Source organism: Mustela lutreola, chromosome 3 (assembly GCF_030435805.1).
Source record: "Mustela lutreola isolate mMusLut2 chromosome 3, mMusLut2.pri, whole genome shotgun sequence".
Lineage (NCBI taxonomy): Eukaryota > Metazoa > Chordata > Mammalia > Carnivora > Mustelidae > Mustela > Mustela lutreola.
Genome location: NC_081292.1, coordinates 41,629,132 through 41,650,055, shown reverse-complemented (window position 1 = coordinate 41,650,055; position 20,924 = coordinate 41,629,132). Strand labels below are relative to the sequence as shown.

Genomic DNA, 20,924 nt, shown 5'->3' with positions numbered 1-20,924 from the left:
TTTATTCTCTACATTTTTGGAGACGAGATATCTGAAATCAAGGTGTCTGCGAGGCTGTGCTCCCTCTGAAGGCTCTGGGAAAGAATCTTTTCCTTGGCTTTTTCTAGCTTCAGGTGGCTGCCAGCAATCTATGGCATTCCTTAGCCTGTAGCTTCACACTGCAGTCTCTGCCTCCTTTGTTACATGGCTTTCCCATGTGTGTGTCCTCTTTTAAGGCAGCAGTCATTGGGTTTAGGGTGTGTCCTAATCTGTGTGATCTCATCTTAACTAAGTATATCTGTGAAGACCCTGTTGTCCAAGCAAGGAAACTTAGGTCTCAGGTGGAAATGAATTTTGAGGGAACACTGTTCAGCATACTATAAAACTATATTGCAATGTTAAGATATTCTGTTAACAAAGAATTAAAAATGTCCTTGTAAGTATAGGTTGAACATTTAATTTCTCATTACCATCATAGAAATTATGAAAATCATTGCCAGGGGGTTAGGAACTCACTTGTCACTTTAGGAACAGACCTTCTGTGTCCAGTTATAAGTGTAAATATGTTATGATAAGGAGCTTACATATATAAATGATCTCTGTTGTATGTAAATCTTGCTTAGTTAAAGCAATTTTACATGTTTAAGTGATAATTTAGAGCAATTAAATCATACGGTACACATTAAAGCTATAAAAGTGAAGTATAAAGGAAGGTGCTTAGTAATGCGCAAAAACAGAAATGGCTTCTGGCCCTCTGGGGCTTTTGGGTGAATTTGTTACTACATTCTGATTTCTAGCAGATATTACAACTTTTTGGCACTCTGCTGATAGAGTACCTTTGAGCTTTAATGCATCAGTGCCCTTTAATGTCTTAAAAATGGATCCAGTAATATATTGGCACTATCAGCTGACACATGCTACTGTGTGTGTTTTCTTTTTAAAGGTGGAAGTTTGGTTTTTTATTTATAATTTCTCTAAAATGTAAAGTAAAAGGAATTTTTAAATTTTTAATTTTAACATTTGTTGAGTGTTAGCTGCATGTCAGATGTTGGAGCAGCTTTAGGTGCAGAACTCATTTAGTCCTTCTGGCAGCTCGGTGAAGTAGGTACTTTAATTATTACTGTTCATAAATCAGGAAACAGGTACAGAGAGATGAAGGAATTTGGCCAAAGTCATGAAGAGACTGAAGAGTGATTTGAATCCATCAGTCCTGGCTAAGCCTCTTTTTTCACTCTTTGAAATAGATGGGAATGCCTTTAAATAAGCACAGGTCACTTTATACCACCTTTTTGACCTTTAAGTCGTTTGGAATTCACATCACTTTTTTTTTTTTTTAAGATTTTATTTATTTGACAGAGATCACAAGTAGCAGAGAGGCAGGGATAGAGAGAGGAGGAAGCAAGCTCCCCGCCGAGCAGAGAGGCCGATGCGGGACCTGATCCCAGGATCCCGGGACCCATGACCTGAGCCACCCAGGCGCCCCACATCACTTTTTTGTTTGTTTGTTTTTGATCCAAGACTCCTAGCACTGCATGTAATTTATATAAATTTTTACCTTGCTGGATGTTCAGCTGCTTGTCCCATAGTTGGTGTTACATTTAGTGTTTAAAATGGAACTGCAAGGATGTCATGTATTGTTAGGAGAAAGAGGCATAGGCCTAGTGCCTTGCTTCAAGCCTCAGTTACAGACTAAGGTCCCTGAGTTCAGCAGACACCTGGCAGTTGTGCACCCCACTGCCACTGTGAGAGTCGGGGTGGGTAGGATGGTCTCTCCAGCAGGGGGAGGGGTGCACACGAAAGGTGACATCTCTTTCATAATCCTCCCTCTTTTTTTCTTTTCTTTTCTTTTTTTTTTTTTTTTTTAAAGATTTATTCATTTGGGAGAGTGGGGAGCATAGGGAGAGGAAGAAAGAGAAAAGCAGGCTCCACACCCAGTGCAGAGCCCAGCAAAGGCTCAATCCCACCAGCTAAAGCAGAAATTTCCCAATTTTAATACCTTTGTATTAGCTTACTTTCTATTAAGACGTGTCTTTGTTATGTTCCTAGGATTTCAACAAAATTGAATTCTAGGTCTGTCCTGGGTGCCTGTTATATTATAGGACTCTACATTTAGAAATAATGATTAATTGTATTGCAGATGCTCAAAGGGAAGTTTAATCTCCAAATCATTGCTTTTCAGGCTGTATCAGGATTCTCCCTAGATTCTGATTTATCTTTAAGAACCATTGCTCTATTATTATTGGGGAGTGCTGGGTGAATAAAGGAAACCTTCGAGCCAAATGCTGTGTGATCTGCCTTTGGCAAAACGTAAAGAACTCAGTGACATGCATGCATTGGGGATACTAATTTCACTTCTGTCTTTGTTCTTTCTTGACGATGTTGCAAATAATGTATATTTTGCTGTGTTCCTATGACTCTCTTTGTCCTGTCAAATCCTTTTTTCGGCAAAGTGAGATATAAACTAATAGCCACAGTCTTTTCTAGAAAGACTACACTATTAATACAGTACTCAAGGAGTTTAATAGCTCTCCCTATTTTAAGTTAACATTGTTATTTAGTATTCTTTGGGATTTTTCTTTTTGCTGAAGTACATTAAAACATGAATATTGGAGCACCTGGGTGGCTCAGCCTCACATCTGGCTCTCTGCTCAACTGGGAGCCTGCTTCTCCTTTTCCTTTTTTCTGCCTCTCTGCCTACTTGTGCTTTTCGCTCTCTGTCAAATAAATACATAAAAATCTTAAAAAAAAAAAAACCCTGAATATTCTATACTTTGAGCTATGAAAATTTGCAGCATATTTAAATAGTTAAGGTATATTATTTAATCTCAAAGGAAATTATGTGCAAAAGTTTTTGTTTTTTGTTTTTTTTGGTCCAAAACAGTTGAATTCTGGGTGATTTTTTATTTTTCCCCCTCATCACTTTTTTTTTTTTTTTTTTTTGACACAGAGAGATCACAAGTAGGCAGAGAGGCAGGTAGAGAGAGGAGGAAGCAGGCTCCCTGCTGAGCAGAGAGCCCGATGCGGGACTCGATCCCAGGACCCCTGAGATCATGATCTGAGCCGAAGGCAGCGGCTTAACCCACTGAGCCACCCAGGCGCCCCTTTTTTTTTTTTTTTTAAAGATTTTATTTATTTATTTGACAGAGATCACAAGTAGGCAGAGAGGCAGGCAGAGAGAGAGAGAGAGAGAGAGAGAGGGAAGCAGGCTCCCTGCCGAGCAGAGAGCCCGATGCGGGATTCCATCTCAGGACCCTGAGATCATGACCTAAGCCGAAGGCAGTGGCTTTAATCCACTGAGCCACCCAGGTGCCCCCCCTCATCACTTTTTAATTTAAAATTGGCTTTGGTGCAGTAAATATTTTTTTGAAAGTAAAAGTCTTATTTCTGAGGAGTATTTATTACATTTTAATCCGAAAAAATATTTTAAATGGTATATTTACTCAGATTTATTACAATTTTATTATGTTTTAGTTCTTTCTGTGCTCTGAGTTTGCTACAAGTTTATGTGGTACCATTGTACTTTGTGTGTTTACTCTCTGCTTGTTTGAATTACAAATTTCTAGAAGACAGGTACTGTGGACTTTCTCAGGTTATTGGCCATGTAACATATTCCTAGTAGATGGTTGTGTTGATTAGTAGTGGGGACCATGCAGTCTGTTTGTTATTGGGAAACCTTAGTTTTCTAGGGAAAAATGTAAAATGTTGGAATTTTTCTATTTTTTCACCTGTAACTTGTTTTTAATTTGTTCAACTGAAATCTTAGTACATGTTTGCTTTGTTCTCATTTTAATGTTATGTGGTAATTCCAACTGTTTTCTTTTGGCTTTTTAGATATTCCTCTTCGTCAGGTGATTGCTGAGGAGTGTGTTGCTTTTATGTTAAACTGGAGGGAAAATGAATACCTTACACTGCAAGTTCCCGCGTTTCTGCTTCAGAATAATCCATATGTAAAGGTAACTTGTGTTTAATCTAAACAAAGGGGTTATTAGGTTGGGATTATTATACCTGTTTCTTTAGATCTATCTTTATGTATTTATTTTTAAGGTTTATTTATTAGAGAGTGAGCATGAGCAGGGGGAGAGGCAGAGGGAGAGAGAAAGGGAGAAGCCGACTGTCGGCTGAGCAGGGGCCTGATGTGGACTCCATCCCAGACCTCGAGTGTCATGACCTGAGCTGAAGGCAGATTGAACCACCCAGGGGCTCCTGTTTTCTTTAGATTTGTACTACTTAGGGAACTTATCCATTTTCTATAATACAGTGGAAGATTGGACAAATGTTTGTGGTTAAAAGTATAGTTTTGCGTTCATGAGAAGGCAAGCAAAAATTAGTAACAGACAACATTTTGGTATAACTCTAAATTAGTGAAATGTTAGCTTTTCTTGCTTTGATCAAAATAATCAAACTCTAGTTTTAAGGTCGGGAATACATGAGCTTACCTGTGTATGAACTGGTGGAGTTGTGAGGGGTACATTTCCAGCTGTTTCTATCTGTGCACCTTACCTTCTTTGGAACCTATTTCCTCCTTTAGATTTGGGCGTGATTCTTGTTAATGTTTATGTAATTACACCCCAGTGAAAGAATTCCTTCAGCGAATTGGTGCTTAGTTCTCCTTTCTTAATTTTAGCTGTCCTGTGCAACTGAAATGTTTCTGGGTGGAGAAAACAAAAAAAGAGACTGGAGTTTTCCCTAAGACTGTGTCTGTTTTGTGCTGTGTATACTGTGAATAAGCAGTTGACTATTCTCGCTTCCTGGTCTTATTGTTAAGATAACATTTAGTGGGGCCACCGGTTGGCTCAGTAGGTTAAAGCCTCTGCCTTCCGCTCAGGTCATGATCTCAGGGTCCTGGGATAGAGCCCTGCATCGGGTTCTCTGCTCAGTGGGGAGCCTGCTTCCTCCTCTCTGCCTGCCTCTCCACTTACTTGTGATCCCTGTCTGTCAAATAAATAAAATCTTAAAAAAAAAAAAGATAACATTTAGTGATTTAACATTTTTCTGTGTGTACTTTTAGTTTTTTAGATTTCCTTCTTATTGTTTGTATGCTTTTTGCTCTTTATCTGCTCTCAAATTTAGTACATAATCTCTTAAATCAGTGGTTATCTGGGAACTCTTGCAAGACTCTTGTCACTTTTTTACATTTGTCTTTGGTTGTTTTTTCCTCCTAATTTCATGTATGTCCTTTTAAAAACTGAGCTCATTTCAACTCTTTGAAGATTTACTGCTATTTTTTGGTGAAGGTTTTCCTCCTTTTTGTCTTCTCTACAATTGTTTCTTTTTTTTTTTTTTTTTTTTTTTTTTAAAGATTTTATTTATTTATCAGAGAGAGAGGGGGGGAGAGAGAGAGCACAGGCAGACAGAATGGCAGGCAGAGGCAGAGGGAGAAGCAGGCTCCCTGCTGAGCAAGGAGCCCGATGTGGGACTCGATCCCAGGACGCTGGGATCATGACCTGAGCCGAAGGCAGCTGCTTAACCAACTGAGCCACCCAGGCGTCCCATCTTCTCTACAATTGTTTCTAAAATTTATTGTCATAATTTGAATCATTTTTGTCTTTGGAATTTTAGACATTGGATTATATCTAGTTTTTGTTTGTGTGTGGGGGGGGGGTTGTTTGTTTGTTTGTAACCTTTGTGATAGGAGTTCCTCATATCTAGAGTAGTTGTCTGATTATGCCCCATAATCTTGGTCTTTACTAAACTCTCAGGTGAGAGAAGCATTTTGTTCCAAGAGATTTCCACTTAGGATTGTCGCTTGTGGCTCAGGACAATACAGTAGCTTTTCTGTTCTTCTCTCCAATGAGTTCTGTGGAACTGTGCAGAGGCACATGGTTAAGGGCCTCCTGTGTGCAGGATATTGTGCCTCAAGTTCCCTGCCCTTGGGCTGGGTGATATCCCTGCTTCCTGCAGTCCCCCTGATCACACCCAAAAGGAGGGGTGACCTTGCTGAAGAGTCACTGAGGCATCTCATTATCTCCTCTAGTTAGGGTTTGTGTGTCCCCTTCCCTCGTTGGCCACTTGCTGCCTTGTTTATGTGAGGAAAAGGGAATCCCTTTCAAAAATCCCGTCATTTGGAGCAGTTTCCAAACTTGGAATTTGGCATGGAATATGTATACATATGCATAGGGAAAAATCTGGAAGGGTATTGACACTCATTATCTCTGGATAGTGGAATATTTGGTGATTTTAATCAGTTTTATTTTCCATATTTTCTTATTTATTTGGATATTCTGTAATCACAAAAAAGAAAGGGAAAAAATCTTAAGCATGTAACTAAATTGTGCCCTTTTGAAATAATACAAAACTGTGCCGTCTCCCCCTTGGATCAGGAGAGGAGGCAGCGTAGTATATTGGAAAGTGCACAGGATTTATGGACTCTTGGGTTATAAGAGACTAGCTGCTAGGAGGAGGAAGAGGGCTTGGTGGTTATAGTAATAACGTAAGACCAGGGTTTTTAATGTGGCCTATAAGGCTTTTTAAAGTGCAGGTGATTCTTCCCCAGTTGGCTCTCTGCTGCTCCTCTGTCATGCCAGCTCTGTGCTGGTGGTACCAGACTTCTCCGAGTACTCACATGTCTCTGTGTGCAGGATACTTTCTCCGCTTCTACACTTAAGCACGTGCTGTTTGGTCATTTAGCTGGGATACCCTTCTTGCTTCTGCCTGTTGGTGTGGTTTCTTTTCTTTTTTAAGATGTTTGTTTGTTTGTTTGTTTATTAAAGATTTTATTTATCCACTTGACAGAGATCGTAAGTAGGCAGAGAGGCAGGCAGAGAGAGAGGAGAAAGCAGGCTCCCTGCTGAGCAGAGAGCCCAATGTGGGGCTCGATCCCAGGACTCTGGGATCATGACCTGAGCCAAAGGCAGAGGCTTTAACCCACTGAGCCACCCAGGCACCCCAAGATGTTTGTTTATTTGACAGAGACAGGGCACTAGCAGGAGAAGCAGCAAGCACAGGGAGAAACAGGGTCTGTGCTGAGCAAGGAACCTCATGCAGGGCTCAATCCCAGGACTCTGGGATCATGACATGAGTCAAAGGCAGATGCTTAATGACTGAGCCACCTAGTGCCCCCTTGTGTGGTTTCTTTGAAGCTTTGCCTTATTCCTTTCTCCTCACCTTACCTTTGAAATTTGCTACTGGTCCTGTTACTTTTGAATCATAGACATAGATTTTTGTTGGAGTTATGCAGTGTAATCTTGATAGTTACTTTTTATACTCAGTGTTTTTTTTACCTGGTGCCCACACATAGTAGATGTTTAAGAATGTTTGTGGAATTCAATTGACTTGGGGCCTTAGACTTTTTTGTTTGTTTGTTTGTTTTTTAAGTAATCTCAGTACCCAGTGTGGGGCGTGAACTCCCCACCCCAAGATGAAGAGTCATATGTTCTTCCGACTGAGCCAGCCAGGTGCCCATGGGGTCCAAGATTTCTGAAAATTTTTACTTTCAAGTAAAGTAGTCTAGTGAGGTTCAACTAAGCGTGTGATTCTTGACAATAGAAAATGAATTAAGACCAGGAGCTATAAGGGGCCCTCATTGCACTGCCTGTCAGTAGCTGCATGTATGGTGGGCCTCGTTGTCGGAGCCGACTTGGGTTCAGTAGGCATGCAGGAGGAAATGTTCTGCTAGACTATGGACTCTTGATTTCCTTTCACGTAGCACAGCTAGAGTTGTTGAAGAGTGCAAGCAGTCGTGGGTGTGGAAGGGACAGTGAGAGCGAGAGAGGGAGAGAATCCTAAGTGGGCTCACGCCCATCACTGAGCCCGATTCAGTGCTCTGTCATGTGCCCCTGAGATCATGACCTGAGCGGAAATCGAGTTGAATGCTTAACTGACTGAGCCACCCAGGTGCCCCACAGCAGGGGTTTTTACATCATTTTTACTACCTTAGGAAGCACCAGGGTTCTAAATTTTCTTAGGTGTGATCACGGAGTAATGGTTATGAGTTGTGATTACGTAGGAGAATGTTCTTGTCTTAGAAGATACATACTGAAGTATTTAAGGATGAGGTGTAGTGTCTGCAGCTCACTAGCTGACAAGCAGTATAGGTAGACATGTAAAGTAATTGTGGCAGAATATTCACAGTAAGTCAAGTGTATGGGTATTGAACTATTCAGATTTTTTATTTTTGAAATTTTTTATTATAAATTGAGAGAAGTATCAGTTTTCATCTTTGTCATAATATGGCCACTTTCTTGAAGAAACTGCCTTAAGCAGTGGGGGCCCCATTATGAATATTTTCTAGGTCCAGTAAGGGATCTGGGGTTTCCTGATAGACTTGAAATTATACTTGCCATTTTACCCTCTTAAAGAACAATTAGTTACCAGATTTAGTAAGAATGAAGGATGGGGAGGCTCTCATTTTGAAATTACAGAGGGAAAGAAATGCTGAATTTGACTTAATCCAATTTTTTCCTCTACGTTTGGGGCCTATCTTTTCTCTGTCTTTTGCTTTCAGCCCTTCTACTCTTCATGGGTTTCTCCTGCATTTTTGGTCATTAAGGCTTCCTCTATTTAGATCATTCACTTTGAGTAATCTGTCCTTCCTTCTGTCTCCTCACATCTGCAATAGCTCCAGTCAGTGGCTGCCGTTTTTCTTAGACAAAGGTTGTCCTTAAATCTTACTACTTTATCTTGCCAACTTCAATTTCCAGATTTCTCCTCTCATTTTTTCACTAAAAGTTTGTTTTGAGTGATTAAAGCATGTGTGAAGTTAAAGCACTGTTTTAATTGCTTCTCTGGGCTTTACCACAGTTAACATTATGTATATGTTCCATTACACACACACACACACACACACACGCACGCACACACCCACGTCCCCCACCCCTTTTAAAGTGGGATCATACTATTTACCAGCTTGGTGTGCCTCCTCCTCCCCCGCTCTGCCAACACAACTTTTAATGAAGCATCTACCTCTTTGCTTTGTCTCAGTTTTGTTCTTACTAGACTATACTTGTTTGTCCTCATTAAACTTTAATTGTGTAGAAAAAATGAGCTTTATAGTGTGGCAGAACCAGAGCATCCTCTTTCCCATTCAGATTTCTGATCTGTTAGTAGACAATGAGCTCTAAATTCCTCAGCGGTTGGATGGAAGGTACAGTATAAAATAACTGGTATCTTTGGATAGTTATCTTTCTTTCTTCAAGTGTGCCTTAATAATAGAACTTACATCTGTGGTTCTGTTGTTACAAATTATTTTTTGTGAATTTTTTGTTTTTTGTGTGTTATAGCTTGGACAGCTTTTAGCAGCTACATGCAAAGAACTTCCTGGCCCGAAAGAAAGTAGACGGACTGCTAAAGACCTTTGGGAAGTTGTTGTTCAGATCTGTAGTGTGTCCAGTCAACACAAACGTGGAAATGATGGCAGAGTTAGTTTAATAAAGCAAAGGGAATCTACATTAGGTATAATGTATCGGTATGTTTCTATCAGTTTATTTTTTGAGTTATGTGTACTGTGTACTGTTTCAAGAACATCAGCCTTTTATCTTTGTATATCATAAAGATAGACACTATTAGAGTTCTCTGGTACTGATTTCTGGTCTGACATGGCCACCTTTGGAGGTATCTTATGCTTATATGCTATTTTAAGAGATTGCTAATCATTTAATATCTGTTGGAATTCAGAATCAGTGAAGCCTGTGATTGCATTGTACTGAAGAAGTCACATAATGATAAAACAGACAAGTTGTTTTATTAGGTTAGTGTGACAATAGAACATTATTCTCTTTTATATGTGCAGAACTGGAGAGTTAGAAGTAAACCATCTATAATTTGCTTTCTTTTTAATTCTGATAATAAATGTAAATACAAAATTTGTGTTTTTTTTGTAGGAGCGAACTACTTTCTTTTATCAAAAAATTACGGGTAAGTTTTATTAAAAGTTGATCTAATTACTGCTGATTTTCATACAACAGGACTGAAAAAGAGTGTTTAAATGCTGATTATTTAAATACTCTGTATAATGTGCTTATTATCTTCAGTGATCATTCCTGAAGATGGGTTGGTCTAAATGCAGAGGTTTATTTTGCATTTACCTTAACATGTTTTAGTGAATAGAACAGGTATTTTTTAAATTTTAAAGAAGTTTTCCTAATATAGAGCTGGTTGTGTGAAGCCTGGTTTTAATTTTTGTTAGCATTAATATTACCTCTATATATTGGACATAACCTAGATTCCATTCCATTCTTTATTATTGTAGGGAATAAAAAGTTTAATTTTTTAGAGATAGCTGGAAGTACTAATTGGAAAGAGATTTTTTTTTTACTCAATTTTAAAAGTCATCTGAGGACTGGAGCACCATAGGCTTGTCACCTCAGTATGGTAATTTTTATTTTAAGATTTATTTAATGTAGAGAGAGGGCGTACATGCATACATATGGGTGCACATGCATGGGGGGCGGGTAGAGGCAAAGGGAGAAAATCTCAGGCAGACAACATGCTGAGTGTGGAACGCAGCTCAGGGCTTAATCCCATGACCATGAGATCATGACCTGAGACAAAACCAAGAGTTGGATGTTCAACTGACTGAGCCACCCAGGTGCCCCTAAATAGAGTAATTTTTGTGTAAATTGTATGCTTGATTTCTTTTATGAGATTAAAAATAACCTGTAGTGTGTGATCTAAAGAAGATGGTATATTTCAAAAGTGAAAGAATTTTTTGAGAGCAAATCCTTCGTGTCCCTGAGGTTGACAGGAATATTAAATATATATATTTAAGGATTCTTTCTTCTTTTCTTTCTTGTAGGAGCCATTGGTTTTGACTATTATTTTGTCACTCTTTGTGAAACTTCACAATGTTCGGGTCAGTATTTCATAATCTCATTAAAAAAATCTTCAAAAGAAATTTTTAAAAAATCACACTTTTAAAAATATGTATTTTTTTCTTATTAGGAGGACATTGTCAATGATATTACAGCTGAGCACATTTCTATTTGGCCATCTTCCATCCCCAAGTAAGATGTATTATAGCTTTATATTTATTACTTTTATATTTAGAAACCATCCTGATATAGGTAACCTTGAGTAATTTGACTAAAAGGCTTCTCTTAGGCTTCTCCAGCTAAGTTTGTTTCTTTGTTGCAGTCATTATGTTTCTATAAATGAATGTAACCTAACTCTAAGAGCTAAGTTATACCAGCCTTCAGTTGAACAGAAAGATCCCTAAGTGATCCTGACAATTTGTCAATGGGTAGAAATTCTAGAAAATCGAGGCAAAAAAATTGATTTCCTGTTAGATTTCCAGGATTTTGCATCTTTTACAGGTATCTATTTGAAAATGACTTTTTAATCATTCTTTGTAGGTCTGCTCTAATACTGTGATTGTCAGAGGCGCCCCAACCCCTTTTAGTTACTAAGAAGTTCTTCGGTACTTTAAGAAATGTTCTTTCTTTTATCTCCTGAGAACCACAATAAGATGATGGGGGAATTTTGGAGAGAGAGAAGAAAATGTTCTTTTTCTATTTTATTTTATTTTATTTTATTTTAAAGATTTTATTATTTATATGATAGAGAGCACAAGCAGAGGGAGGGGCAGAGGGAGAAGTAGAAGTAGGCTCATAGCCGAGCAGAGAGCCCAATGTGGGACTTGATCCCAGGACCCTAGCTAGGATCATGACCTGAGCAGAAGGGAGGCACTTTAACTGACTGAGCCACCCAGGTACCCAAAAATGTTCTTTTTCTGAAAGAAGAAACCATTTACACATTGCTTTTCCTACCCATAGCAACTTCTCATTCAGGAGTCCCATTTCTTTTCTCACGAAAGTTACTTTTTCTTCCTTCCCCACTCCCCAATTTTTTCTTTGCCTTTTTTTTTTTTTTTTTTTTTTTAACTTATGCCTGAAGGGCAGGACTAAGCCCTATTTTATTGCTCTTAGTGGCATCTTTGAAGAAGGAAAGATTTTGGTAGGTAGGTAAGTGGTCTATAGAATGAGAGTAATTTGCTTTCATCTCAGTCTTAGAGATGGAAAGTAGTTGTGCATCTTGAGTAGAGGTTTGGAGGGTCAAAAATGGGTGGGTGACCCTTTCCTCCACTTACAGAGGCTTGTTTCCCGAAGAATCACCCTGCTTCATGAAGCCAGTGTTTATACTACACAACGTTACAACTGCAGATTTGTTTTTTCAAGATTTTTAAGTAATTCTGTACCCATCATGGGACTTGAATTTATAACCTGGAGAGCAAAAGTCGCATGCTTTACTGACTGACCCAGCCAGGCATCCTGTAACTGCATTTTTTATATGAATTTTTAAAAAAGATTTATTCATTTATTTGATAGAGTACAAGCAGAGGGAGCAGTAAGCAGAGGGAGAGGGAGAAGCAGGCTTCCTGCTGGGCAGGGAGCCCAATGCGGGACTCGATCCCAGAACCTTGGGATCATGACCTAAGCTAAAGTCAGATGTGCAACAGACTGAGCCATCCAGGCACCCCTGAAAATTTTTTTTTTTCCTAGCTTACCTGCATGAACCAGGTTGGGCGGGGAGGGGCAAAGGGAGAGGGAGGGAGGGAATCTTGCAGGCACCAGATGTGGGGTTTAGTCTCACAACCCTGAGATCATGACCACAGCTGAAATCAAGAGTCTTGATGCTTAACCAAATGAGCCACCCAGGGGCGCCTTATGTAAAATTCTGTATGTAAGATAGTAGTCCATAAGTCAGGTAGAAATACTTCTGCTTTTTTTAATTGATATTCGCTAGCATCATAATTTAATGATTGATTTTCAGTGTACGTTTATAAATGAAGCAAAAGAATAGTTTACCATAGAGACTTTGAGCTAGATTGGTAGGGTTTGAGTCTGAGCCTCTTTTTCAGTTACCTGGTGGATGACCTTGGATAAGTTGCTTTCTTTGCCAGTTCTTCATTTATTAATTGGGTGAAAGAATAGTACCTACCTCAGATTTGTGAGGATTAAATAAGTTAATACATTTTCTAAACTAGGTGTTTAGAATAAGGACTGGCACATAATAGGCTTAATAACCATTATCTTCATGATAAAGGCACTCTAATGTAAATTGACCCAGAGAAAATAAAATGTGACTAAATGACCAAGAAAGCATTTTTCTTGAGCAAGAGTCTTTATTGACTCCAAAAATAGTGTGAGAATGGCCTGGATTAAACATTACTATTTTAATGTCAGTTGTTTTGATTTGTAGATAGAATTCTTATTAACATTTTATAAATTTCTTGTATCACAAACCTGTTTAACTCATTTAGTTGTAAATGTCTGATCAAGTATTTGCCAACAATACCTTAGTTTCTTTCCCTCTGTACTGGGATGCTGGTGAATTATGGTTAGCTCTTGACCCTCTTGTGTGTCTGAATCCAGAGCCTATGTTCTCTCCCACTGTCCCGTACTGTTTCTGGGAGGTGGGCACTATCAGCTGTATTTCTTGGATGCTGGGCTGGCTTTTATCCCCACAGTTCCATCTTGTATTTTTGTGTCAAAGGACTTCCAGGTTTAACCAGGCTCAGAGCAGCTGACTTCCTTCCTTCCCTGTACTCCTTTTTTAGACTTAGTTGCTCTGATCATTTTAATATATTTACTCTTAGTAATACTTAGCATTGTATTTATGGTCACCTAAATTTTGGCTAAGTCTTTGTTTTTAGTGTGTCTGGAATTTGAAGTTGAAAAATAAAGATTAATGTTCATTGTCTTTTTTTTTTTTTTTAAAGCCTCCAGTCGGTGGACTTTGAAGCCGTGGCGATCACAGTGAAAGAGCTAGTTCGGTACGCCCTCAGTATAAACCCCAACACCCATTCCTGGCTAATTATTCAGGCAGACATTTATTTTGGTAAGTGAGATGTATGGTTGCTTTGTGTTTCTGCTTTTTTGTAGCACTTTCGGAAGTGAAAATAAATAATGACACATTTTTCCCCCAATACTTTAAGTCTTGTTTTTGATCTCTGACTCTTCTTCCTAGACAGACTTATATATTCATTTTTCCGTATTGAGCATTTGGTTTGCATACTTTTAATTTTTTTATATTGACTATCTTTTTTCTGTTTTTTAAAAAAAAGTTTGAATGTTCATCTACTAAGTTGGTTAAAACATTCTTTTTTTTTTTTTTTTAAAGATTTTATTTATTTATTTGACAGAGATCACAAGTAGGCAGAGAGGCAGGCAGGGGGGGAAGCAGGCTCCATGCTGAGCAGAGAGCCGGATGCAAGGCTTCATCCCAGGACCCTGGGATCATGACCTGAGCCGAAGGCACAGGCTTTAACCCCAGTTAAAACATTCTTAGGAGGGACGCCTGGGTGGCTCAGTTGGTTGGACGACTGCCTTCGGCTCAGGTCATGATCCTGGAGTCCCAGGATCGAGTCCCGCATCGGACTCCCAGCTCCATGGGGAGTCTGCTTCTCTCTCTGACCTTCTCCTCATTCATGCTCTCTCTCACTGTCTCTCTCTCAAGTAAATAAATAAAATCTTTAAAAAAAAAAAAAATTCTTAGGAAAAGAAGTTAAAGGTAGGTAGTTTGTAAAATTGCTTTTTTTTTTTTTTTTTTTTTTAAATTTATTTTTAGAGAGAGACTGAGAGAAAGCACAAGCAGGAGAGGGGGAGACAAAGGGAGGAGAGAATCCACAAGCAGACTCCTCCCTGAGCTGGGAGCATGATGTGGGGGCCTGATCCCAGGACTCTGAGGTCATAACCTGAGCCAGAACCAAGAGTCAAACACTTAACTGACTGAGCACCCAGGCGCCCCTTTAAAATTGCTGTTTTAAAATATTCTATCCCAGAGGTACCTGGGTGGCTCAGTTGGTTAAGCAGCTGCCATTTGCTCAGGTCCTGATCTCAGGGTCCTGGAACGGAGCCCTGCCTCAGGCTCCCTGCTCAGTCGGGAGTTTGCTTCTCCTTCTCCCTTTGTCCCTCCTCCTGCTTGTGCTTGCTGTCTCTCAAATAAATAAATAAAAATCTTTAATAAAGAAATTTGGGGCACCTGGGTGGCTCAGTGGGTTAATGCCTCTGCCTTTGTCTCAGGTCATGATCCTAGGGTCCTGGGATTAAGCCCCACATCGGGCTCTCTGCTCAACGGGGAGCCTGCTTCCTCCTCCATCTCTCTGCCTGCCTCTCTGCCTACTTGTGATCTCTGTCAAGTAAATAAATAAAATCTTTAAAAAACAAACAACAGCAAGAACAACAAAATCACCTTTTAAAAAGAAATTTAAAATATTCTATTCTGAATATGCTGTTCTAAAATCTGTCTCGGCACTCTTGATAATTATTTGTATTCTTGGAAGTAGATTCCTGACTCCTCCCCCACCCCATTATATGTGATAGATACTTGATATGAAAGTTTCGATATTTCTGTTACTGTATCGATAAAATCAAATTTCTGACTGATAGTGGTTCAGGATCAATTTTCTTTAGGAATTGAATTTTTTAAAGAGAAAGTTCAAAATAAAAGAGAGGGTAAAGGCTAGTATAATGAACCCCCATGTATCTGTCATCCAGCTTTAACAGTCATTAACTTATGCCCAGCTTTATTTTATCTGTACCCTCACCTGCATCATCCCCCCTCTCCTGGATTCTTTTTGAAGCAAATAATTACTAGTTTCAATGCTCATTTTTACCATAAATCCTCAAAGAACTTACTCTCAAGATCTTAATATCCATGTTCAAAATAGATTTATCAATTATAAACTTCCTCAGAAAATTCAGGTTATGTTTCTAGTATGGGTGTTTGGGAAACAGATACCTCCAATACTAAATTCTAGTAATGTGCTAGTAAGGTTGACAGGAGATCTGAGCTAAATTTTTGGCTAATCGGTTTTAGAAAGCAAGGAACATATTATATTGCTTCTTTAAAGTAGTTCTTTAAAATGTGGTGTGTGTGTGTATGTGCTGTCCTGGATAAGTCTTATCCCTACTCCTGTGGTTTGAATCTGCTTTTATCAACTCATGAAGTAATAATACCCGACTCTTCACAAAAGAGGCCTTGTCTATTTTTTCACCTATTATGTCTAATTATCAGTAATTCTTTACTTCTGTTTTCTACTTTAGCAACAAATCAGTATTCAGCAGCTCTCCACTATTACCTGCAGGCAGGAGCTGTGTGTTCTGATTTCTTCAATAAGGCTGTGCCCCCTGATGTATATACAGACCAGGTAAACTATTTTTGTGGGCTCTCTTTCTTTCCTACCTTTACAATGTTTTTTTTTCGGGCTCCTTTTTGGGTAAATTTATTTCTTTCCGTGTATGTAGGGATAACTCCAAATTGAACGCTCTAGCTGCAATTCCACTGTATATTTCCAGGGCCCACAGATCACTGCTGCTTTGATTTCCCAAAACACTTAAAACTCAACCTGTCCAAAACTGATTTCAGTATCTGACCTTACATTCTCCCTCCTCATGACCTTTTCCCACAAAAAGAACAAAACACCAAAATACCAAACACCTTTGTTCAACCATTTGAGTTGACCAAGCCCAAATCCTGATGTCCTCTTCTTTACTGACACTCCGCCTGAAATCCAGTCAGCCTTCAGGACATACTGATTCTCTCTTCAATCTCAAATTTATTTCATTTTCTTCTCATATGTATTGCTCTTTCCTCTGGTTTAGGCCACCGTTATCAAAACTTACTGAATGGGATTTTTTCAGTACTTTAGTAATCAATGGTTTTTAAAATGAGATCTTAAATTTTGTAGTAACTAGCTACTTTTAATTAAAAATTCTGGTTTTTTTAGAGCAGTTTTAGATTCACAGCAAAACTGAGCAAAAAATAGGGTTCTCATATACCCACCATTTCCACATACACAAAATTTTCACCACTGTTGACATTCTACATCGGGTCAGTTGGTTACCATTGATGTTGAATCGTTTTTGAAAATAATCTATTTTTGTAGGTAATAAAACGAATGATAAAATGCTGTTCCTTGCTGAATTGCCACACACAGGTTAGTTCATGATACCATGTTGTTGATTTGTTTTCATGTACTGAGTTTACTTTAAATATAAAGCATTGAACTGGGAAGTAGCCTTTCTTTTCTGTATCATAAAGTTTATGGTGCTTAAGATTTTGGCATATTCTTTCAAATTTTTTAGTAAATTTTAACTGAAATGAAAGTATGAATTAGAAAACATTGGTCTTTGCGTTTTCAAGTATTTTTTTTTTATATGTAAGAGCGGGTATATACATTAGTCAGCAAGGAACCTATAAAATCAATATGGCAGTGAGATACTCCTTCATATTCACTAGGATGGCTGTAATTGAAAGACAGTAACTAGTGTTGGTGAAGGTGTGGAGAAATTGTAACCCTCATACATTGCTGGTAGGAATATAGAACGGGGCATCTCCTTTGGAAAACAACTTGGCAGTTCCTCAAAAACTTTAGGCATAAAATCACCATGTAAGCCAGCAGTTCAATTCCTAGATTTGTAACCAGAGAAATTGAAAACCAGTCCACAGAAAAATTGGTACATAAAAGTGCACAGTAACATTATTCATAACAGCCAAAAAGTAGAAACAACCCAGAGGTACATCAGTTGGTGAATGGATAAATGAAATTTGGTAGATCCTATGGTAGAATGTTATTTAGCTATAAGAGCAGGTGAAAGGCTGATATGTGCTACAACAGGGATGAATCTTAGAGGTATTTTGTTGAATGAAAAAAAGCCACATAAACATGGCTTTGTATTAATGATTTTATTCATATGAAATGTCCAGAGTAGGCGAATCTATAGTCCAAATGTAGATAAGTGGTTGCCAGAGACTGAGGGTGTAGAGGAGTGGACTAGCTGTGACAGGTCTAATTGCATGTTCTGTATGTCCTTGAAAGTCATTATGTAATACTTTTGTTTGGCAGTTTTCCATTCCTTTCAGTTTTCTGAACTGGCTTTTTGCCAGTTTCTCAAATAAAACTAAACTATGATTTAGTTCATTGATTTAAAAAATATTGGGTAGATTTTTTAAAAGATTTTATTTGAGAGCACGAAAGAGCATGCGTACTAGAGTGCACACATGCACATACAAGCAGAGGGAGGGGCCGAGGAAGAGGGAAAAGCAGACTGAGCAGGGAGCGCGATGAGGGGCTCCATCCGAGGACCCTGACACTTAACACCCTGAGCCAGTAGGCGCCCTGGGCAGACAGATTCTTGTGTAAAGGTTTTTCATAGTTAAAATTAGATGTAGGAGTCCATAAATACAAGCTGATCTACTCAGTACGATCTGCAAGCCCTCTTGAATATATTCTTGATGTAAGAATCATTAAAAGTTAACCCTCCCAGGGGCACCTGGCTGGCTCAGTTGGAGGAGCATGCCACTCTTGATCTTGGGTTTGTGAATTCAAACCGCCCATTGGGTGTGGAGATTATTTAAAAAAAAAAATTTAATAAATTAAAAAATTTACCCCGCCCATGGGAGTCATTGTTGACACTGGTTATGTGAAACCATTTTCAAATCTTTGTTTATGTAGGTGGCAATTTTATGTCAGTTCCTCAGAGAAATTGACTACAAGACAGCCTTTAAATCATTGCAGGAACAAAACAGGTACGAATCATTTTTTAAATGAAGTTGAAATTTTTTGGCTTAAGAAAGAGGAAGTAACTAAATTCTATTTTTCAGTCATGATGCTATGGACTCCTACTATGACTACATATGGGATGTTACCATTTTGGAATATTTGACTTGTATCCTTTCATCAGCATATGTGTTACTGGAACAGTTCATTTCTGTAAATTGAAAAAATACTGTGTATTTCCTAAATTAAAGTTGAGGAACAATTGAGATTACGTCATGGTATTTAATAGTATCAGATTTATTATTCTTAACTGATTTGTTTAGATCTTCACCATAAAAGAGGAGAAACAGATAAAAGACAAATTGCAGTAAGTTACTTTATATGCCTTTCTTCAGTGATATACTTAATTTCCATGGTATTAAACCATTGTTAACATTTGGACCAACAAAAAAAGATTTCATGTGCCTGGTTATTGCCAGAATTTAGTTATCTGTGTTTACTTTTAATAGGTCCTATTTTTATCTTAGAGCTTTTACCTCTAGTTTATTTTATATTAAAATGTTAGATCATATCCCTCTCTGCTCCAAACCTTTAAATGGTTTTCCATTTCCTGCAATGCCAGAGTCCTTAATAATGACCCACAAGGCTGCAGATGACTTGACCACTATCCATTCCACTTTCTCTGTTGCTAACTTCTGCTACACCATTAGCTGTTCTTTGAGCATGCTGAAAACATTCATCACTAAAGGGCCTTTGAAATTTTATTTTCTAGAAACATTTCTTAACTTCCCTCAGGTCTCCTCAACTGTCTTCTTAGTGATCATCATTTCTTGGGCATCTTATAAAATAGGCAGTCTTTCCCCCACCCTTTACCCTTTAACACTTCTCCTTTCTCTTTTGAAATTTTCCTTCATTACACTTATTACATTTGATACACTGTATATTTACTTATTGGTTACTTCCCCACAAGGTAGGGACTTGGTTTTGTTACAGCTGATACCTAGAATGTTTCCTGGCTCATAATAGATACTTAGTAGTTATTAAATAGATTATTAAAGATTTGACTTATAAGCCAAAGCATTATAAATTTATGGCCATTTTTACTTGTCTAACATTTTTGCATCATTATCACTAAAGATATTTTCTCTTTCCTCTTTCACCCACATTAACAAAATTACATGTTATTATGCATATTTTAAAACTCTCTACTTGGACTAAATTGTAGGACCATTATTTAGAGGAAAACTATAATAGTATCTTTTTTAAAAATGAAAGGATAAAAACGTGAAACTAGCTGCACTTGACTGGAGGCCACTGTCCCTGCATTTCCAGCTTATCCAGGGCTGGAAGCGTGTAATCATCTTACACGCTTTCTCTTTAAAGCTTACGTTGGTCTCCACATGAGCTCATCTAAACCAACCTACTGGGTGTTCCTCTACATACATCAAAATACGTGGTCTGTTAACGCAGTACCCCTAGCTTTGCAGGTTCCATTGTTACCTTTACTCTGAATCAGCCACCCACACCCATAGCCAGGCCTTATTGTCAGTTGTTCTACGTAAGGTCTTTCTGCCAGTAATCTATCCCTCTCTTATTTCCTGGCTCCCATGTTCATTATCAGTGAGATGTTCAGGTTCAAGACCAGTTTTTCCTCAGTCTGTCAGTGCCTCCCCAGCTTCCCGTCCTTCCCTACTCACCAGTATAGCTAATAACCAACCTGTGTGCTGTCGGAGATACTGATTCAGTTGGTCTGAGACGAGGTTCTGGAATCCACATTTTAATTTTGGCAGGTCGTTCTGATGACAAACCACATTTGGAAACCCCTGCTTGTCTATGGCTGACTGTCAGAACTACCCTTTGATCAATATTATAGCATCTTTGCTTTTTTTGGTCCTTCACTTCACCTGGAAAAATCCCTTTTCAAAAATGTAAGCTTTTTATTCTGAGCCAGAGTCCAACTGGAAAAACTCCTGCAACCTTAGAAGCTGGTGCCACTACCAAACCCTGGTCTCCAACCTTCATTGGCCCTTCATCTCTTGTGTTATGGCCAGCAGTCAGGGGTCTGCTTTTTCACGGACTAATTTAGACTTGCCTTCTGTTTAGCCCCCCTGTCCTTTCTCTCCCTATTCTGTACTTCATTGCCTGTGTTCAGACCAGAAAAAAGACTGACCAGCTCCTATCCATATAGGAATTGTAGTTTTGGGAATTGTGGCCATATGAGTTCAGCTTCAGATCCCTCCTTCCCACCTTTAAAATCTAACTGTGCTCACCACTAGGCGCCCTCTTAGTAAGAGGTTCTGTTACTCCTTGATGAAGGCACGTTTTTAGGCTTTGATTCTCTCTTCAGTGACCTTTAACTAGTTGTCTCCTCTCCTCTATTGTCAATCTGCCCCATAGCTTATGAACTATTTGATCCTTGACTGTGCCTCTACCTCCCTCTTCCCTTTCTCTGCCTAGTTTTTTGAAGCTCTTTGGTCCAGTGTAACTCACCACTCCTGTTATCTCAAGG

At 38.7% G+C, this 20,924-nt stretch overlaps 1 protein-coding gene across 4 annotated transcripts in view; it reads left to right on the top strand.

Annotated features, from left to right (window-relative positions):
- The window catches only part of INTS8 (integrator complex subunit 8), a 54,032-nt gene that overhangs the window by 25,456 nt on the left and 7,652 nt on the right, over window positions 1–20,924 (top strand). For 2 of the 4 annotated variants that reach the window (XM_059165998.1, XM_059165995.1), the window contains 11 exons: window positions 3,811–3,932; window positions 9,198–9,382; window positions 9,798–9,831; window positions 10,712–10,768; window positions 10,858–10,919; window positions 13,634–13,752; window positions 15,960–16,063; window positions 16,802–16,852; window positions 18,371–18,444; window positions 18,520–18,584; window positions 18,739–18,782. In XM_059165998.1, coding sequence (XP_059021981.1) covers window positions 3,811–3,932; window positions 9,198–9,382; window positions 9,798–9,831; window positions 10,712–10,768; window positions 10,858–10,919; window positions 13,634–13,752; window positions 15,960–16,063; window positions 16,802–16,852; window positions 18,371–18,444; window positions 18,520–18,584; window positions 18,739–18,782 — 917 coding nt within the window. The remainder of the gene's footprint in view (window positions 1–3,810; window positions 3,933–9,197; window positions 9,383–9,797; window positions 9,832–10,711; window positions 10,769–10,857; window positions 10,920–13,633; window positions 13,753–15,959; window positions 16,064–16,801; window positions 16,853–18,370; window positions 18,445–18,519; window positions 18,585–18,738; window positions 18,783–20,924) is intronic. The other 2 variants (XM_059165996.1, XM_059165997.1) reach the window with 2 other exon arrangements.